This window comes from Leguminivora glycinivorella, chromosome 22 (genome assembly GCF_023078275.1).
Source record: "Leguminivora glycinivorella isolate SPB_JAAS2020 chromosome 22, LegGlyc_1.1, whole genome shotgun sequence".
Classification (NCBI taxonomy): domain Eukaryota; kingdom Metazoa; phylum Arthropoda; class Insecta; order Lepidoptera; family Tortricidae; genus Leguminivora; species Leguminivora glycinivorella.
In genome coordinates, this window is record NC_062992.1 from 939,808 (window position 1) to 960,205 (window position 20,398).

General features: G+C 40.4%; 1 protein-coding gene across 1 annotated transcript in view; it reads right to left on the reverse strand.

The window, feature by feature from the left end:
- Window positions 1–19,067, reverse strand: part of LOC125238056 — a 154,842-nt gene extending 135,775 nt beyond the window's left edge. The window contains exons 1-2 of the mRNA XM_048145345.1: window positions 18,927–19,067; window positions 4,453–4,590 (exon numbers count right to left, since the gene is read on the reverse strand). Of these exons, the coding sequence (XP_048001302.1) occupies window positions 4,453–4,590; window positions 18,927–19,031 (243 nt within the window). The 5' untranslated portion in view covers window positions 19,032–19,067. The remainder of the gene's footprint in view (window positions 1–4,452; window positions 4,591–18,926) is intronic.
- Between the last annotated feature and the right edge of the window lie 1,331 nt (window positions 19,068–20,398).

The window sequence follows — 20,398 nt, forward strand, 5'->3', positions numbered from 1 at the left end:
CCTACGCCGATTTTGTTATATCTACAGATAGAGTAGTGACGTGAGAGGTCATTAGATAGATACGTGACTAGCACGCTGTTTGTTCTATATTCAATTGGAAATATGCACGTAACTTCAAAATGGCCAAAATATTTTTATTTCTAATCTTTATTGCTAAAAACAAAAGTTTCAAAATACTTTTGAAATTTATCGTAACAGTGAAATTATTTTTTAAATAACCGAACAACAAAATTAAAATTTTGAAAAACCCCCCGTCCACGACATAGTGGACCGATTTTCATGAAACATGGCTAAGAACACGCCCAACTAACTCAGCTTTCAAACAAAAAAAGAACGAAATCTAAATCGGTTCACCCGTTCGGGAGCTACGATGCCACAGACAGACAGACACGTCAAACTTATAACACCCCGTCGTTTTTGCGTCGGGGGTTAAAAAGCGGCTTTAATTAAATTCCCGCACAAATAGTGGTACTGAAGGTTGAGCTGTTAATGTGATCTGTCTACACCTTATTGGAATACAGGCGTTAATTTCAAAGATGAGGCCTCAAATTTGCGAACTTTGGTCATCGCGGTAGGCCCTCACACCTAAGTAGTCAAATTAGTAATGTAAATAGTACCGTAAATTCGCCGCAGAATAGATGCGTTCGAGATGTGGTGCTGGCGAAGAATGCTCCGGATCTCATGGACTGAACGCCGTACAAACGTCTCTATTCTTGAGGAACTCGGCATCAAAACGCGACTCTCCACTATTTGCACCCAACGTGTGCTGGGTTTCTTCGGCCATCTGAGCAGGACCGCACCAGATAGTCTAGAGAAGCTCACAATCACGGGACGCATGGCAAGGAAGCGAAGAAGTGGAAGCATGGGCACGCGTTGGGCAGACAGAATAACGTCTGTGACAAAGACCACTTTGCAGGCTAGCATGCACCGGGCCCAGGATCGAGTGGCGTGGAGACAACTGGTGAAGAGCATCCACATTCGTCACGTCCCTCAGTCATGAGGATACGACAAAGAAGAGAAGAAGAGACCGTAAATTCTGATTTACGGTAACCGGTAAGGTCCAGTTTAAACCAAGTATTAATTTGTGGATTTTTGGGTGTGAAACAAAAACTGCTATCAGCAAGTAATTAATGGGAACTGATTACGATCCAATTAACACTTTATGATAACAGTTATAGGTATTATATGATGAAATAATTGTAAAAATAAAGTCACCGTGTTAGTGGCGAGTCACATAGACATGGGAAAAAATATAGACGGTAGGTTTTAAGTAGAATCTCAATAACCTTACATCTACATATATACTCTTGTACAATGCAAACATCGCACATTTCTCGCGTCAGCATTAAAATTAATATAATTATGTATTTATTTGCGATCACGCCATACATTGATTCATGCATTAGTTTACGTTTATACGTGCTCCTAGCTAGTACTCAATATACCTTGGTTATCAATAAATGTATCAAAATCAGTGTTTCTATCAAGACTACAATCAACCATCAAGAATCATATCTAAGGTGTACGGATCGTACAACTCTCATGAAGCATATACAGGGTGGTTTAACACCATGTTCCTTCTCGGGAATATAGCGTTATATAATTGCAGCAGAGTAGATTAGTGAAGGTTGGAATGATAAATTAAACAAAAAATAAAATTAACAAATTTGCCAACTTTTGGCCCTGGTGATAACCCTACATGCACATACCATATTGTTAGATTAAGGGATCGCAATCGGGAAATCTCGGACATTGTTTGCATTCTTTCCGAGCTTTGACATTAATACACTGATGTATGAATGACGCATGTCAAATACTTAAATGAAATAATGGCAAAAATATGATTATCAATCTTTATTACATACTTTTAACCATTTTTAACACTATTTTCACGTTAACATCCTACGGTGTTCAAATGTTCTTCCATCTTCGTAGGTAAATGCATGATGTTCCGTGACGTTGTAGCACATGATATTTAATATTGTATGTAATTAATGTTTCCCTGGACTCCGGCGATAATGCCGCAGTATTTTTTCATCGAGTCTAGCTGCAGGGCCCGCGGGTTGATTCGTTGGTCATTTTGTGCTTTTTCGTGATAGCCACATTGGGATAAGTTTGTAATCTAAGTGACTATATCAGAAGCACCTAAATTTTTTTCTATGCCCCACCTGATGCGAGAGTGGATTTGGTTTGTTACTTTTGTTAATAATCAGTCACATTACAGTTCCATTGCAGTTTTACGTAGAGCAAATTTCAATAATCACGATGTTTTAACATAGGCAATTTTAGTTGAATAATTATGACATTAGATGAAATGACAATACCTATCATTTCAAGCGTCAAACATCTTATCAATTTTCGACAACGTAAAGAGTTTTGCTGGTCGTTGAAAATGTAACCTATTAATTTTGCGAACCAAATAATTGTTAAGAACTAGGTCATGCATGAAAAAATGTGGGCGTACATTTTTTCATGCATGAAAAAATGTACGCCCGGCTTTAAAAACAGTGATGTGAAAAGCGGTTATACCAATTATTACATTATATCAGTCTAAGTAAGATAAACATAACTTTTTTTATGATAAAAGAGGTCGCGATATCCTCCTTAATTGTTTATGCCTTCATGTTTATGATTAGTAGTCAGTGGTTGTCATATCTAATGTCACTTGAACAATTTTTGTGTTGATATTATTAAAAATATGTATGTAACCTAAGCTTTCATCTGATAAATCCACAAAGAGAACGGTCCCTGAAAATCCTGCGACATTTGTTACCGGTGTCGGAAACAGATCCAAAATGGTACGGCATCAAATTAACACCAGTAAATGTTCTGTCATCTAACGATTGTTTACAAGTAAGGTCATTGACCCTGTCACCTGTTTAGGGTTTGCACCTAGTACATTTTTACAAAAATGTTTGAAAGGCTATAACTTGAAAATAGTTAAAGTAAATTGTATAGTTTCTAGGGGAAAAATGTTGTCCTAATGCTACACTATCTCCCATTTCCCGAAAGGATCGTCGTCCGATTCCACGCGGTAGAAAAAGACAGATTTAGGCTAATATTTCTCTCCGACAACCCAAAATTTTTTATGAAACTTTGGTGACCATTTGGACATCAGTCATTGTCGCAATAGAAAAGTGGTGCCATGATGGCGTCACATACCCGTCAGCATTTCTATATCTATATTATCATATTCCGAACACCTTTAGGGCCGAGCCATTACAAACGGACTGTATGCTAACTGCAACGTTGGCATGCAGTTCCTTTTTTTTTTAGTTACATTTTTCTAATTCTCATGTATAGCATATTTATGCAGCTTTCTAACGATGTATTGAGAACAGTCTTCTGCTTCTAGTTCCTATACAGTTGCAGTCGGGTTGCAGTACATGTGTACCAGCCCTAAGATGACCTGTCTTGGGAGGTTATCCATTAATGACTGGACACCCAGTGTGATACAAATGTTTTCAAAGGAATGTTACAGATTAATATGTGATTAGTTAATCAAATAATAAACATGCTGATGGTGTCACAGTTAATAATAGTACAGACGTTTATGCTAAGAATAATATTATATTACATGACGCAATGTGATTTATTTCTTTCGTAGACATGTATATTATTCATCCGTATCAAAACTCCAGGCTCCTGGGGGCGCGTCTTACGTCCTTCCTATACAAAATGTACTGAGGAGACGTTTTTTGAATTACATTCGGGCGGCGTGGCGGAGACGTCCGTTTCGCGCCGCAAGACATGCGTCTCATGAGTGTGGATGGTCCCTTAGGTCCGATACTAATGGTTATTAAAATATCGCCCGCATGGAATACCTGTATACACAGACATGAAAACAATGCGCATCGTGTATCGTGCAATGGGCGCGTCCGCGTCCACCTACAAGTGTGCGTGTGTGTGTGTGTGTGTGTGTGTGTGTGTGTGTGCGTGGGCGTGTGTGTGTGTGTGTGTGTGTGTGCGCGTGTGCGTGCGTGTGTGTGTGTGTGTGTGTGTGTGTGTGGGTTCAACAAGTTGCGACAGTCGTATTCCTCCCCTCTCTCTCTCTCCACACATACACCGTGTTGTTTTTGTTTTCCGTTAAATTCGACACGTAGCTAGGTTCATTATCAGGAACCACCCCGTATATCATTTTTAGTTAAATTCGCAAAAAAAATTTTCTTCATTTTCATACATAATAAATGAATTTATTAGTGTGAGAGACCCTTAAGAATAACTTTCAAGTTAGTGTCAAGTGATTGACAGCACGTGCCAAAACAAATAACTTTAGGAATTGGTAAAGGTTGTCACACACGTGTTCAGTAATTATCGTTATTTTTTTAATAACTCGATAACCGTAAGAGTTAAGACGCTAGTTTCTTAGAGAAATTAATTGTACTTGATCTAAAGAACCTTCCCTTAAAGTTAACGGAATTCAATAAAAACAGGTTGTATGTTTGTACGCACCTGGTAGGCGCTCCACTGCTGCAGCAGGTGGTGGTGGCAGGCGGCGCAGGCGCGCACGGTGCCGAGCGCGTCCTTGGGCCGCGAGCGCGGCGGCCGCGGGTGCTGCTCGCCGAAGATCGGGAAGTACGGCTGCTTGTTCTGGAATTACAATTGTTGCGAGTTAGATGAGTGCGATGATGGATAGGGATGGCAGAGAACCGTGAGTTCCAAATTCGAAAGATTCGGCCATAAACGCAAGGTCCATAAATCTACAGTTCGACCGTCATATGTTTGGTCGAAACGAATGTTTGACAGACAGTGTCAACGGGAAATTTATTAATATTAATTATAATCGATCGTTATGGATCGATGAGGTCCAGAAAGACCTGTGTGACCTTCAAGTGACTGAGTGGCATCAGATCGCACAGGATAGGAGCGAATGGAGGAATATAGTGTCGGAGGCCAAGATCCACTTCGGGTCGCTGAGCCATCGCAGTAAGTAAGTAAGTTAATTATAATCCACAGGCAGTTAAAGGTTACAGCTAGTACAGATGTAGTGCGAAAAGATTTGTAGTAGTAGTAGTAATCACTTTATTGTGTACAACAGTTTATATACAATTTGTAGGAATAGAGATACAAAGGCGAGCTTATCCCTATAAGGGATCTCTTCCAGCTAACCTTGGAGAAGATGAGAGGATCGTTCCAGTACGTAAGATAGACAAACTTACAGGAGTACAATAAAGGTCAAAAGTAATCCCAAATATTGCTAACAATTATATAAACTACATAAATACAAAATGACACTATTAAAAAAATAAATACTAGAGTACATAAATAAAATACAAAATAAGTACCTACGAGAGACAAGATTTGCCTTCGTATTGGTACGAATCAGTCTCAGTACAAGATGTACTGACATTGACTGAACTAGCATGACAAGTACGAACGTTTCCGGAAAAATACGAGGGAAACCCTTTTCATACTACATCTGTAGTATATTTTTGGCAAGGCCAAAGGTCGCAGGTTCGAGTCCTGCCGGAGGTGTGAATTTTTCCATTTTTCCTTTAATTTAAAAATATGTAATATCGCTCGCAGACGTTTCTGCATGATAAAAAACAAATTTACATCTGTACTACTTATCAACTTGCCACTATGAGCTTCGTGCATCATATTTAAAACTAGTTTTCAGTATAGTTGGTGCTTTTTTTACGCACTAGTTCGAGAAGTGGTTCATTATATGTCAGGTCGAAACGTCGGAGGGCCATCTGTACTGAAAAACGTCGTACGATACACGTGCGAAAAGGTAATTCGTAACTCGTGTCGATTTAAAACACTCCCTTCGGTCGTGTTTTAATTTATCGCCACTCGTTTCGAACTTCCTTTTTTACGCACTTGTATCGTAATGTACTATTATAACCGTCGACGACATTTCAAGGCTCCTCATGTCACATTTAGCGTGCCTAAGGACGCCTCGGCAATATACTACTTAACATGTCATCTAAGTTCATTTTCACATTACCCGATCCGATATCCAACTGTGCACGAGACATACAATGACATATACGCGTCTATGCAGCTATGCTTCCGTGGACAGCAGGCCTCAGTGTTTATTCACAATGAGAGCCAAAGTATGAGGTAACAGGTTAACACTACTCGAAATCAATATGTCGACACCTTTAGGTATATGTGCAAATTGAGTTAATACCTGGAAATGGCGTATCCGAAATATTATTCGTGTTTAGTGACTTACTTTATGCTAATTTGCGTATACCGTTTTGGAGGCGTGTCGCGATACGCTTGACGTATGTGTTAACATGATTGACAGATATCGCGATACTATACGTACCTAACGGCAATTTATCGTTAGGCATGTGTAAAATGTACACTGTATATCAAATTAATAGCGATAAACTGGCTATTGCTAGGTTTAGGGATTTAAAACCGGTCCGGTGGATCCGGTAATTCTGCCAGATCCGGCAAATTTTAGAAGGTACAGGATCCGGTCAATATCACCGGATAGAACCGAATTGTTGTTACAGTAAGATTAGCGTTGTAGTGTTACAGTGTTTACTGCATTGATAGCAAGTTCACTAGTATCGGATATGACGCAAGAAACTGAAAAAATCTGTCATTTGTTTTTATTTCATATTAAAACAGAAATCAAGTCTGGTACAGCCAATTTTGTTTTACATTATAAATGGACTTACTCTTGGCCACAGACTAGCCAAAGGCAAAGACGTGGCCTACGATGGAGTGAGCTCGCTCTTGATTTGAAGGTCGCCGGGCTATATGAGCTCGGAAATATAGCCGCCGGCAAGGAATTCCAGTCCTTGGCAGTGCGCATAAGGATAGAAGAAGAAAAGCGCTTCGTGCGAATTCGCGGAATATCTACCAAGTAGGGATGGAAACCCGCTGTGCGTCTAAGCGTCCGATGATAGAATGGGGACGGTGGAATAAGCTCGTGTTTAAGCACACTCCCCGAAGTGCAACCTGTAAAACACCGACAGACTGGCGACTTTCCGCCGATGGGCCAAAGACCGTAACTTAGCCGTTAGCTTCTTGTGCCAATCATCTGCGCTCCACTGAGTCTAAAGCGGCGAGTTGGTATGGCCGTAATCCAAAAGGTGTTCTGCTCTGCCTAACTCTTTTGGGAATGCAGGCGTGAGTTTATGACACATGTGTATAATGTGTACAATCACGGGGTCAACCGATAAAGCTTAGGTTAGAAGTCATAAGTTACCGGAATTGTACCGACGCGGCTTAACTGGCATACTAAGACGATCTAGATATCTTGATAAATTAATTAAGTAGATTAACTTCCCGTTTTATTAAGAAAACTATGACTTTTAGATAAGGAGGCAATATGAGAGAAACTTGACCATAATTGTAATATACAGGGTGGTCTGAGCAGTGTAAAATACGAGTAGATAAATAAATATAAATAAATAAATATTGGGGGACACCTTACACAGATCAACTTAGCCCCAAACTAAGCAAAGCTTGTACTATGGGTGCTAAGTGACAATATACATACTTAAATAGATAAATACATACTTATATACATAGAAAACATCCATGACTCATCACAGGAACAAATATCTGTGTCATACTTTCTAGCGGTGACATGGTATCGTATGGAATCCAAAGCTACATCAAAAAAATGTACGAAAATTGTTCTAAATTGTACGCTTATTAAAAAAAAAAGTACTACACGCATTTACAAGAAAACAATGATCAATATGTCACCGCCAGAGAGCATTCTTTCTGGCGGGCGCTATCTATTTCACTATGTAACAGTCCACTTTTCAGCTTTTTTATGAATCAGAAAAAATGTACGAGAATTGTACTAAGCTGTCCGATACTTAAAAAAAAATAACTAAGCGTATTTACAAGAAAACAATGATTTATATGTCACCGCTAGGAAGCAAACTTTCTGGCGGGCGCTATCTATTTCACTATGTAACAGTCCAGTTTTCAGCTTTTTTATGAATCAGAAAAAATGTACGAGAATTGTACTAAACTGACCGATACTTAAAAAAAAAATAACTACACGTATTTACAAGAAAACAATGATGTATATGTCACCGCTAGGAAGCATACTTTCTGGCGGGCGCTATCTATTTCACTATGTAACAGTACAGTTTTCAACTTTCTTGTAAATCAGAAAATATGTACGAGAATTGTTCTAAATTACACGACAATCTTAAAAAATGTACTTTACATATTTACAAGAAATTTCACCACGCCAACTGGTACGGTCAGCTACATAAGGTAAAATATTTACCTGTATTCAATTTTGACCTGCGTTCTTCCCAAGTAATAAGTTTCGATATGTATTGACATTTATAGACGAGACTGTAAAGGCTCATTTGATTCTTCGAAAACAGAGTGCAAAGTAATTTCATATAAATTTTAACTTGACGAAGATAATTATATATATAACCATTATGCAATAGGCCAATGGTGCCCCTGACATGCGTAGAAATAATTACAAGTTTGTTCTAATAAATTGTTATAGATTACTGCTATGTTACTATGCAACAAAAACACACGCACGGTAGCACACTGCGCAGGCCAAGTTCCAGCAACAGGCGGCGCACATACTGTGCACTATTTACACGAACCGTTTCGACCCACTTTTGACCCCCTGTAGCTCAGTTCCTATCGGCTAATTGTTCGCCTAAATTAGGGTTAAAATCCAATCCAATGCCATGTTTAGATGCACTTTAAAATCGATCATAATCATCTTCATCAACAGCCGGGTCCACTGGTAAACATTTGCCATTCTCAAGACTCGCCAGCGCTACCACACGCAGTCCTCCATTCCTGTATACTTCTAAATTTGAACTTTGCAGGTTAATTTAATTATTTGTATAAATAGATTCATTTAATCTTATAAATAATTACGTGCAGCATGAAAACCTGCCAAGGTCAAATTTAGAAGTATTCTGAAACGGAGAACTGTGTGTGGTGGCGACTCTTGGGAATTTCATACATTCAGAACGCACAAATGCATTGTCACTTCATAGTTCATCCGCCAGTAAATTTCACAAACGTCATTTCGGTCACTTAAAAAAAGATAATTAATAAATAATAAGAAATAAAAACAAACGAGCCACCTTTCCAAGATCGTTATAAAGTATTCTATCAGGAAAACTTTACCTGCCCAATTAGCCGATAGGAACTTGGCCCCCTTTTTAACAGGTATGTTTTTGGTGGGTAGCACGCCGCCCTTACACCTGTGAGTTTTACCGCTTACGTAAGCGACTTATGTAAAACTTTCAAATGTTAATGGTTTTTGTAAGCAGCTTACGGTAAGTTTTAACTACTTTCGTAAGCTGAAAACTTTCAAGTGTATACGAGTTTGCTTACAGAAGCGACTCAGCTTATCGAAATAAACTGATAAGTTTTGGCCTTACGAACTAGGGCGGTCGTTTTTTTTTCATTTCAACTTTGCTTGCTTGGAACAATGTAGACATTTAGTAAGTTGAATGAAAACCACAAAACTTCCGTAAGCAAAACTTACGATAAGTTTTTCATAGGTGTAAATGGAACCATCAGTCGCTTACCAAAGATTTACGTAAGTCACTTACAGGTGTAAAGGCGGCCTAAATGAAATCCATCAATTTATTCATAATTTATGATTCAAAATCATCATTATTTTATACACAGGTAAATTTTATCAGCAAGCAAATATCAAGTTAAAATTTGTATGAAATTACTTTGCACTCTTGTGGATAATACGCAATTTTGCTATCTGTTTTCGAAGAATCAAATGAGCCTTTACAGTCTCGTCTATAAATATCTATACATATCGAAACTTATTACTTGGGAAGAACGCAGGTCAAAATTGAATACAGGTAAATATATTTATCTTATGTAGCTGACCGTACCAGTTGGCGTGGTGAAATTTCTTGTAAATATGTGAAGTACATTTTTTAAGATTGTCGTGTAATTTAGAACAATTCTCGTACATATTTTCTGATTTACAAGAAAGTTGAAAACTGTACTGTTACATAGTGAAATAGATAGCGCCCGCCAGAAAGTATGCTTCCTAGCGGTGACATATACATCATTGTTTTCTTGTAAATACGTGTAGTTATTTTTTTTTAAGTATCGGTCAGTTTAATACAATTCTCGTACATTTTTTCTGATTCATAAAAAAGCTGAAAACTGGACTGTTACATAGTGAAATAGATAGCGCCCGCCAGAAAGTTTGCTTCCTAGCGGTGACATATAAATCATTGTTTTCTTGTAAATACGTGTAGTTATTTTTTTTAAAAGTATCGGACAGCTTAGTACAATTCTCGTACATTTTTTCTGATTCATAAAAAAGCTGAAAAGTGGACTGTTACATAGTGAAATAGATAGCGCCCGCCAGAAAGAATGCTCTCTAGCGGTGACATATTGATCATTGTTTTCTTGTAAATGCGTGTAGTACTTTTTTTAATAAGCGTACAATTTAGAACAATTTTCGTACATTTTTTTGATGTAGCTTTGAATTTCATACGATACCATGTCACCGCTAGAAAGTATGACACAGAGATAGTCTAAGGCTTGTTGTGATGGAACTTGAACAAAAATATATAAATACAGTATATATACCTAGAAAGCACCCAAGACTTGAATATAATAGTATAACATTTTATGTGAGTATTAATTCGTTTGAATCCATGTGTAACCCTATCACGGGACGCCGCGCACGTGCGGCTCGTTTCTTTGTAAGAATTTTGTAGGTATTTAAAAAGGCGGCATTTCGTGAACACCAAAGCAGTGAGCCTTCTGTACTTGTACTATTATATATTCTGTGGTTTGGGTCAAAACGTAGAAGCTAAATGAGGAGGCACACTCAAAGGTTATGACAGATGGCGCCACCCTATTAGCCTGTACGTGAGAGCTGGAAGGTGATGTTTTTTCTCTCTCTCACATATGAATGACCAGTGACATGCCTAGACACTTGCACAGGCGCCGCCTGGCGGGATAAAATGTCAGTGTGCCTCCTCATTTGACCCACTTCTCGGTTTTCGATTGAGCTGAAATTTTGCACACATATGTAAATCACGTGACAATGCAATATTATGGTATCATGGAGCTGATCTAATGACGGAGCAGAAAGGTGGTCATAGGAACTTTGTTATGAAACGTCGTATCCCCATCGAGTAATGGGTATTTAGAAACGTCTGGGAGAGCAGTAGATGACTCTTGAAAGAAAGGTACAGTCGGCGATAAAAGCTTGTGCTAAAAATGAAATAAAATATTTTGTAGATAGGTGTAGACAGGAGTTGACGAAACGTGTTGCAGATGTTTTTGGATTTTTTTATATAAAGCCTAACTAGAAATATATGACCACGCGCCATGTAGCGAAAATTCATTAGAACCATTGTCTTCATACTATACTAAACTGTCACCGCATAGATGAGAACAACAGCGCCCTCTTGACAATAGTCACATATTTCTGTTCAGGGTACATAGCCGAATGGCACAAACGCTCATGAAACGCTCACGAAACGAAACGTTAGTAGATATCTATCTCTACCTCTCTTGCGTATTGGCGCGACAGAGCCAGACTACCTTTCGCGACGTTTTTTTTGCTTCGCAGAAATGCCATTCGGCTTCGGCACCAGGCTTTACTTTCTTTACGATGCCTGGGTCTTACTTCCGCGGAACGAAATAAATCATTAAACTTATATTGACCGGGATATAGACCGTGATTACCTTTTTGATTTTTGTCCAGCTCCGATGTTTCGACGCAGTTGCAAGCATCAAGGAAAACTGACGAAGCGCTTTGGATCGACAAAAATCAAAAAGGGTAATCACGGTCTATATCCCGGTCAATATAAGTCTAATGAAAATAACCGTGGATCATTCAAAACTTTTACAAATCATTAAGTCCGCCTACTCTGTATCTTCGTATTTTTTTTAGAATAGCACGGTCTTCTTAACTTCTTCTGACCAGGCCTTAACACTAACCTAACATAGACCTTAAGCTATTGCTATACCCTACACATACAGACAGTCCAGTCCACGATAACAGTCTACCGTATCAGTCACATGAGCGACCTCCCGACCTATCATATCGGTATTATGTGCGCCCTCCGCCCCTACTGTTGGCGTACAAACACGACCCTAAGGTCGGAACTCACGACCATTGCTGATATAGAGGATAGGACAGTTATACAAATAAAACAGGAAAATCGACTACAGTATGCTGAATCTGAACAAAATCAATATGGGTGAATCAAGTTTTTCTTGCCTGTTATTGCCATGGTTACGGTCCCATGAGTCACGCTGTTTTTATGCAAAATTATGCAAGCATGCATGTAGTCCATGTTTGTAGGTGGCAAATTAAGGAAAGGGCCAACACCAGAGAAATGCAAGTTTGCACAGTTTAAGTAGCATAATTTTGCATAAAACCAGCGTGACTCAGGGGACCGTAACCATGGCAATAACAGGCAAGAAAAAGTTGATTCACCCATATTTAATACTAGCTTTTACCCGCGGCTTCGCCCGCGTAATAAAAGTATTCTTATTGAAACGTTTACAAAAAATAAGATTTTCATTTGGATCCGTAGGTTTCTTTGTAGGTACATCTGTCCGCGATTATTTCGATTAAGGTAAAGCGGGGCAATTCTCGACTGCCATTGTAACTGATCTATTTGTTGTACGGTCAGCCAAGAAAGTGGTTTACCACTTTTCGACTCTATTGATCGAAAAGTGGTAAACCACTTTTTTGGCCGACTGTACCTTACACATATTACTATTGTTTTAAAAGAAATTCTTGCAATGATTGTAGAATTGTTACACAGCGACCACAGCGTAAGTAGTAGGTACGAATATGTATGTATTTTACCTATATGAATATTTATAGTGGGGAAACTTCATACAACCCACATAGCCAGTATCTCGACGCTATGGTCGGTAGGGTAAAAAGTACTTTCTTGCATTATCGCTTACAATTTTTTCCATTTTGCTTATACTTATTGCAAATGTAAACATATAAAAGGCAAGCAAACAACGATCTTCTTACAGCACATTGAATTTAATAGTTATTACAGATTCAGGATACTCGCCGATGCCTACTTACTAATCCCTTCCCACTGAGCCACCTGCATTTTACACTGCCTAGATATCGATTGCCGACCGATTATTCCGACCCCAATCCCTATTCTTATCCCTGTCCCTATCTCTATCCTTGTCCCCGTCTCCGTCCCCGTCCCGTCCCTGTCCCGTCCCTGTCCCTGTCCCCGTCCCCGTCCCCGTCCCCGTCCCCGTCCCCGTCCCCGTCCCGTCCCCGTCCCCGTCCCCGTCCCCGTCCCCGTCCCCGTCCCCGTCCCCGTCCCCGTCCCCGTCCCCTATCCCTATCCCTATCCCTATCCCTATCCCTATCCCTATCCCTATCCCTATCCCTATCCCTATCCCTATCCCTATCCCTAACCCTAACCCTAACCCGTTCCTGTCCCTTTACCTGTCAAATTATCATGCTAGGAGGTGAACTTTGAAAAATCCTTTCTTAGTGGTCCTCTAAGGAACTTCCGTGTCAATTTGAAATCTCTTGAACCAGAAGTAAAGATAAAAACTAAACCTATACTTATGGCTATTTTGGATATTTTAACCCCATTGCACAACAACAGGGGAGAAAATTTCTTTCCACCTCATTAGATTTTAAAATCGTTGTATTTATCGTGATCAGCGGCCCGATAAACCATAAAAACGATACCCATATTGTGTTTTTGACTTTACCCCCTTTGCACCCCTTTAGGGGTCAAATTTTCAAAAAACCTGAAACATGTGTTTAGTCATATGTCTTTAGGAATCCTCCTGTGAAGTTTCGAATAAAATAGTCAAACTAATCTTGTTTCCCCATACAAACTTTGAACCCCCATTTCACCTTTTTAAGAGGAGAATTTTGAAAAATCCTTTCTTAGTGCTCCTCTACGCCATATAAGGAACCTATGTGCCAAATTTGAAATCTCTAGGACCAGTGGTTTCGGCTGTGTGTTGATATGTCAATCAGTCAGTCAATATCTTCTTTTATATATTTAAACCCCATTGCACCACAACAGGGGAGAAGGTATTTCACTTCCGCCTCGTTAGATTTTAAAAACGTTGTGTTTATCGTGATCAGCGACCCGATAAACCATAAAAACGATACCCATATTGATTTTTTGACTTTATCACCCCCTTTTCACCCTTTTAGGGGTTAAATTTTCAAAAAACCTGAAACACGTATCCAGTCATATGTCTTAAGGAATCTTCTTGTGAAGTTTCGAATAAAATAGTCAAACTAATCTTGTTTCCCCATACAAACTTTGAACCCCCATTTGACCCCCTTAGGAGGTGAATTTTGGAAAATCCTTTCTTAGTGCTCCTCTACACTATATAAGGAACCTACGTGCCAAATTTGAAATCTCTAGGACCAGCGGTTTCGGCTGTGCGTTGATATGTCAGTCAGTCAGTCAGTCAGTCAGTCAGTCAGCTTCTTCTTTTATATATTTAGATGTACCTAGCACATGAAATGAAACAAAGCACCAGTGGAAAGTCTATTTTGGAACGAGTAAACTAAATTGCTTTCTTATGTCCGAATGTTTTCCTCTACAGGCCCCGTAGCCGAATGGCATTTCTCCGACGCGAAACGAAAACGAAACGCCGAGAAAGGTAGTCTCGCTCTGTCGCGCCAATACGCAAGAGCAATAGAGATAGATATCTACTAGCGTTTCGTTTCGTGAGCGTTTGTGCCATTCGGCTACGCATCCAGGTCGCAATTTCAACCGATTATAGAATAGAATAGAATATTTTTATTCGAAAGCACACAGATAATAAACAATTTTACACTGACATAAAATAGTAATAAAGTGCCACGAAATGGCTTCACCTCAGCATATTGCTGGCGACTTCCAGCGCTGGTCTTCCGGTGAGACCATTAAGTGAGAAAAATCAATCAATTATCGTGAAATTATGTGGAGATTTATTTTTTATTTATTTATTGGTATTTAGGACAACAACAGCCGTAAATATTCAACTTACATAGGTATTTTTATATAGTCATAGGTCAATAACAGTTATCCGTTGAGTGAAAAGTATTATACACAATATGTTACTAAAAAAAAATGTGTTACATATTTAAAATTACAGTGAAAATGTGCAAGCCAGATTTTTTTCTTTATTCGTATCTTAGAAAATTTACCAACAATATGCGATCAGAGCATGTCTAAGAAAAGATGGATCATTGATAATATTCTAAAATATACTTTATCATATAACTATAGAGTCCATATTGAATCATGATCAGGGGCCCATTTCTCGGAGCTACAAGTTACAATTTACAAGTGGTTGTCAATGTCTAATATGACAAGTTGGAAAGATACTTCCGCTTGCTTGATACTTTCTGTTTTGAGAAATGGGCCCCTGTGGCCCTTTCTCGAAAGGTACAAGCCTTGTATTACAAGTGTGTTTCCATGACAACCCATACGATTTGACAGTTCGCGCACTTGTAATACAAGGCTTGTACCTTTCGAGAAACGGGCCCCAGGGTCGTCGAGCATAACTTCAATTATGATTCAATAATCACAAATATATTGTATTTCTAATATGGCTGCGAAATTCGTGTTTACGAGAAAGCAAATATTACCTATGTCGTTAGAGTATGTGAGATGATTGAAAAATAAGTAAATAAAATAATTAGACACATTATGTGATCACTGATCAGATAAAACGTTCAATTCACAAGTAAATTCACGAGAGGTCACGCGAGTCGCGAGAAAAACATGTTGTTGTCTAGATACGTAGTAAACAGAGATTCTACCAACTGTGAGTATGATAATTATTCAGCCCTAGCCTTTCGGCCTAGGCGAAAAGGCAATCAGTCTGGCTCTGTCGCGCCAATACGGAAGAGTGATAATGTTTGTGCATTTGGCTACGTGCCCTGTTAGAAATAAACTAAAACATTCACTTTGAAAATTACACCACTACACACTCGTATAGGTGATATAGGTCAAAGACCACAAGCTCCTCCTGAGCAAAAATCCCGTATAGACGGATAAAGTATAAGAATAAAAATGTACCTCAAAACCATAGTGAAAAAGGTACTTTGGGGAACGCTCAGCTAGATGGCGCTAATAAAAATATTTGATATTTTAACACATATCAAGCTAACAAGTGTCAAGAGATGGCAGTCTACACGTTTTACTTTGACAGTTAACTCTCTATAATACTCAATCCTCTTTGTCCTGAGTAAGCGTTTCCCATACTACACAATAGTATCCGGTTGTACTCTTATCTCAATCAGTTGTACACAAACGTAACTAGGTATAACCGGTTACAGGACCTCGTGAGACTGTGTGCTAGGAACGCGCCTGTTTCATATATTTGATCGCCAGTTAGGCTTGTGTCGTTCACGAACTATGAACTGTTAGGAATAAAATCCCATCATTGGCCGAAATGAACTGAATCTTTCCGTGCTCTGTGAATCGGTCTTTGCTCATTTAGTTCAATATAGGATCGGCGAGCGCGAGCGGTTTGGATCAAGAAAGAGTGTGTGACGGCGCCGACCGGGAGCGAGGTATTTAGCAAAGCGACACAAAAACGTCAAGTTTTCATATTAAGCTTCGGTTACTTACAACCTTTCGGCCCGGAATTGTTATTGTCTGTGGAACATTCGATCATTTTGACACTAGTCGGTCCCATTCGTTCTGATCTTTCCGACCGTAGTGGTCGCTGGTCTGACTGAACTAAATGAGCAAAGACCTAAAAGAGCGAACTAGTTCGTGGGAGCGATTGAACGAGATCGGAGCGCTCCGATCAACGAACGAAACGGCACAAGCCTATCGCCAGTGTCCGAGGTGTGCCAGGGTGAAGTCACATCAATAGTTAGTACGACCATGCGTACGCAAGCTTTCAGATTTCCGATGCGTTTTCATACTAACGAACGATTTCTCATAGAATAGATTGCTCTGTATAGGTCAAAGACCACAAGTTCGCTGTCCGAAATCCTAAAAAAAAAAAACACAGTTACAGGACATCGTGGTACTATTTGCTGGCTTGAACTTTATTGTAACTAAGATTAGGTTTATTTTATCCTTTGTAGTGTGTTGTTTACATACAATACTATGCGTCACTAGAATGCTTATTGTGAATTCCGTTTTATGATAAGCCAGTATGGTTGAATATTGAGAGGGTCACTTCGAGGAAGTTTTTTTTTGTTATGACATTAGAATCATGAATGACTTCCGTGATATATTTGTGTTAAACATTTCGATTATGTTGGCGTAACATAACTTCAAAAGTAGCTAAGCGTATGCGACATTAAATACTGTTGCACTGTTTGAAAAGTTTTTTTGTCAACCACATTTCGATTTTTAAGAAAAGTACAAGCCACTTTTATTACGACGTAAGAGCTATGGGACATATTTTTAGCAACTTGTGTTGAGTTGCTGTGTAACGTATTTGAAATAAATAAATATCCATATTTTTACGCTATAAATGTTCTCAAATAGTAGGAAAAAAACAAAACTTGACGCGTTCTAGTGCTATTTTACCTACTTGGGTTTGTATGTTCTCATTGTAACATGCTTATTTATCCAAATTGTTGATTTTTCGTAGACACATAAAGCAAAAAGTATTTAGACAAATTTTAAACTTACGCGTAGCACACCTGCACTGAACTACTAATATAAACGAGAATACACAACTTTCACGACATTCTTAAGACTAATTAGATAGAGTAGAAAATAAACTCATTAAAAACGTAATCTGCAGTTATCACGGGTGCAAGTAGCATTGTCTTTTATTGAGAAGATTTATTTACTCAAATACGAAACTAGCAACAACCAGCGCCATCTATTGAGGCGCGGAGGAACTACGACGGAATCGAGAAAGGGGTGCTTGTGTTTCGTGATCCCGTGTTAGCACCTTATCTCTCTTAGTCTTCGTGGACACTTCTCTGAGTTTGTAACTAGTGTTTCCTTCAGAGAACCATAATACTTGTATTAAGACGAACATATTCTTTGTTATTTGGTTTTTAATGGGAGAAACTCTACATATAACACGAAGTTGTTACCGTGGTGTCAGTACTGTCAGTCAAAATAATTCAAAATTTTAAATGCCTGGAGAGGTGTAGACTACACCTCTCCAGGCGTGTAGTATGTCTCGGTCTGAGCTGGCCGATATAAGGTACCTACTAGAGATGTACCGACTAGTCGGGAAAGCCGACTATGGCCATATTTGTAGTCGGCGATTAGTCGGCAAAAAAGGCCGATTAGTCGGCAGTTGATAAGTCATAGGACATAGAGTACAATACATTAACGGATGATTTATGGTTGTATTATGTACGTATTCGTTAATTATGCCTTTGAAAGTCATGTGACGAGGAAGGCATTGCGAATGAGTGTGGAAGGAAGTAACGGGAGAGGAAAACCGAGGAAAAGGTGGATGGATTGCGTGAGAGATGATATGAAGCGAAAGCAAGTGAATGATGAAATGACGGATGATAGGGAGGTATGGAAGCGGAAGACATGCTGCGCCGACCCCAAATGAATGGGATAAGGGCAGGCGAATGATGATGATCACAGAAATAAATGTCCTATCTAAGACTATCGGTTTCATAGGCAGAATCACTATCTGTTTTAAGCTAAAATGGAAAATGTGTATAAATATTCTCATAGGCCTTTGAACTTGAAACAATATGAAAAGCGCTAAAGAACCAAAAATGTCATTCAAAAATTCTGGTGAATTTAGTCGAAAATTATGTTCTGGCCGACTAGCCAAATCACTAGTCGGTACATCCCTAGTACCTACAGATATAGTGCGAAAAGGGTTTCCTTCGGAAACGTTCGTATTTATCATGCTAGTTCAGTCAATGTCAGTACATCTTGTACTGAGACTGACTGAAATAGCATGACACGTTCGCACGTTTCCGTAACAATTCGAAGGCAAATCTTTTCGCACTACATCTGTACCCAAGTTACTCACCCTAGGCAGATATAAGGTAAGTCACTCACGCTCTTGTCCTTGGGCTCCTTGGTGTGCAGGTTGCAGAGCGTCCCGCGCTTGTACTCGTCGCCGCACACGTAGCACACCTCAGTCATGGAGTTCTTGTCCGGCATGGACAGGTCCAGTATGTCGCGGTCGGAGCTCGAGTTCGAGTTGATAAGGTAAGTGACTCACGCTCTTGTCCTTGGGCTCCTTGGTGTGCAGGTTGCAGAGCGTCCCGCGCTTGTACTCGTCGCCGCACACGTAGCACACCTCAGTCATGGAGTTCTTGTCCGGCATGGACAGGTCCAGTATGTCGCGGTCGGAGCTCGAGTTCGAGTTGATAAGGTAAGTCACTCACGCTCTTGTCCTTGGGCTCCTTGGTGTGCAGGTTGCAGAGCGTCCCGCGCTTGTACTCGTCGCCGCACACGTAGCACACCTCAGTCATGGAGTTCTTGTCCGGCATGGACAGGTCCAGTATGTCGCGGTCGGAGCTCGAGTTCGAGTTGATAAGGTAAGTCACTCACGCTCTTGTCCTTGGGCTCCTTGGTGTGCAGGTTGCAGAGCGTCCCGCGCTTGTACTCGTCGCCGCACACGTAGCACACCTCAGTCATGGAGTTCTTGTCCGGCATGGACAGGTCCAGTATGTCGCGGTCGGAGCTCGAGTTCGAGTTGATAAGGTAAGTGACTCACGCTCTTGTCCTTGGGCTCCTTGGTGTGCAGGTTGCAGAGCGTCCCGCGCTTGTACTCGTCGCCGCACACGTAGCACACCTCAGTCATGGAGTTCTTGTCCGGCATGGACAGGTCCAGTATGTCGCGGTCGGAGCTCGAGTTCGAGTTGATAAGGTAAGTGACTCACGCTCTTGTCCTTGGGCTCCTTGGTGTGCAGGTTGCAGAGCGTCCCGCGCTTGTACTCGTCGCCGCACACGTAGCACACCTCAGTCATGGAGTTCTTGTCCGGCATGGACAGGTCCAGTATGTCGCGGTCGGAGCTCGAGTTCGAGTTGATAAGGTAAGTCACTCACGCTCTTGTCCTTGGGCTCCTTGGTGTGCAGGTTGCAGAGCGTCCCGCGCTTGTACTCGTCGCCGCACACGTAGCACACCTCAGTCATGGAGTTCTTGTCCGGCATGGACAGGTCCAGTATGTCGCGGTCGGAGCTCGAGTTCGAGTTGATAAGGTAAGTCACTCACGCTCTTGTCCTTGGGCTCCTTGGTGTGCAGGTTGCAGAGCGTCCCGCGCTTGTACTCGTCGCCGCACACGTAGCACACCTCAGTCATGGAGTTCTTGTCCGGCATGGACAGGTCCAGTATGTCGCGGTCGGAGCTCGAGTTCGAGTTGATAAGGTAAGTGACTCACGCTCTTGTCCTTGGGCTCCTTGGTGTGCAGGTTGCAGAGCGTCCCGCGCTTGTACTCGTCGCCGCACACGTAGCACACCTCAGTCATGGAGTTCTTGTCCGGCATGGACAGGTCCAGTATGTCGCGGTCGGAGCTCGAGTTCGA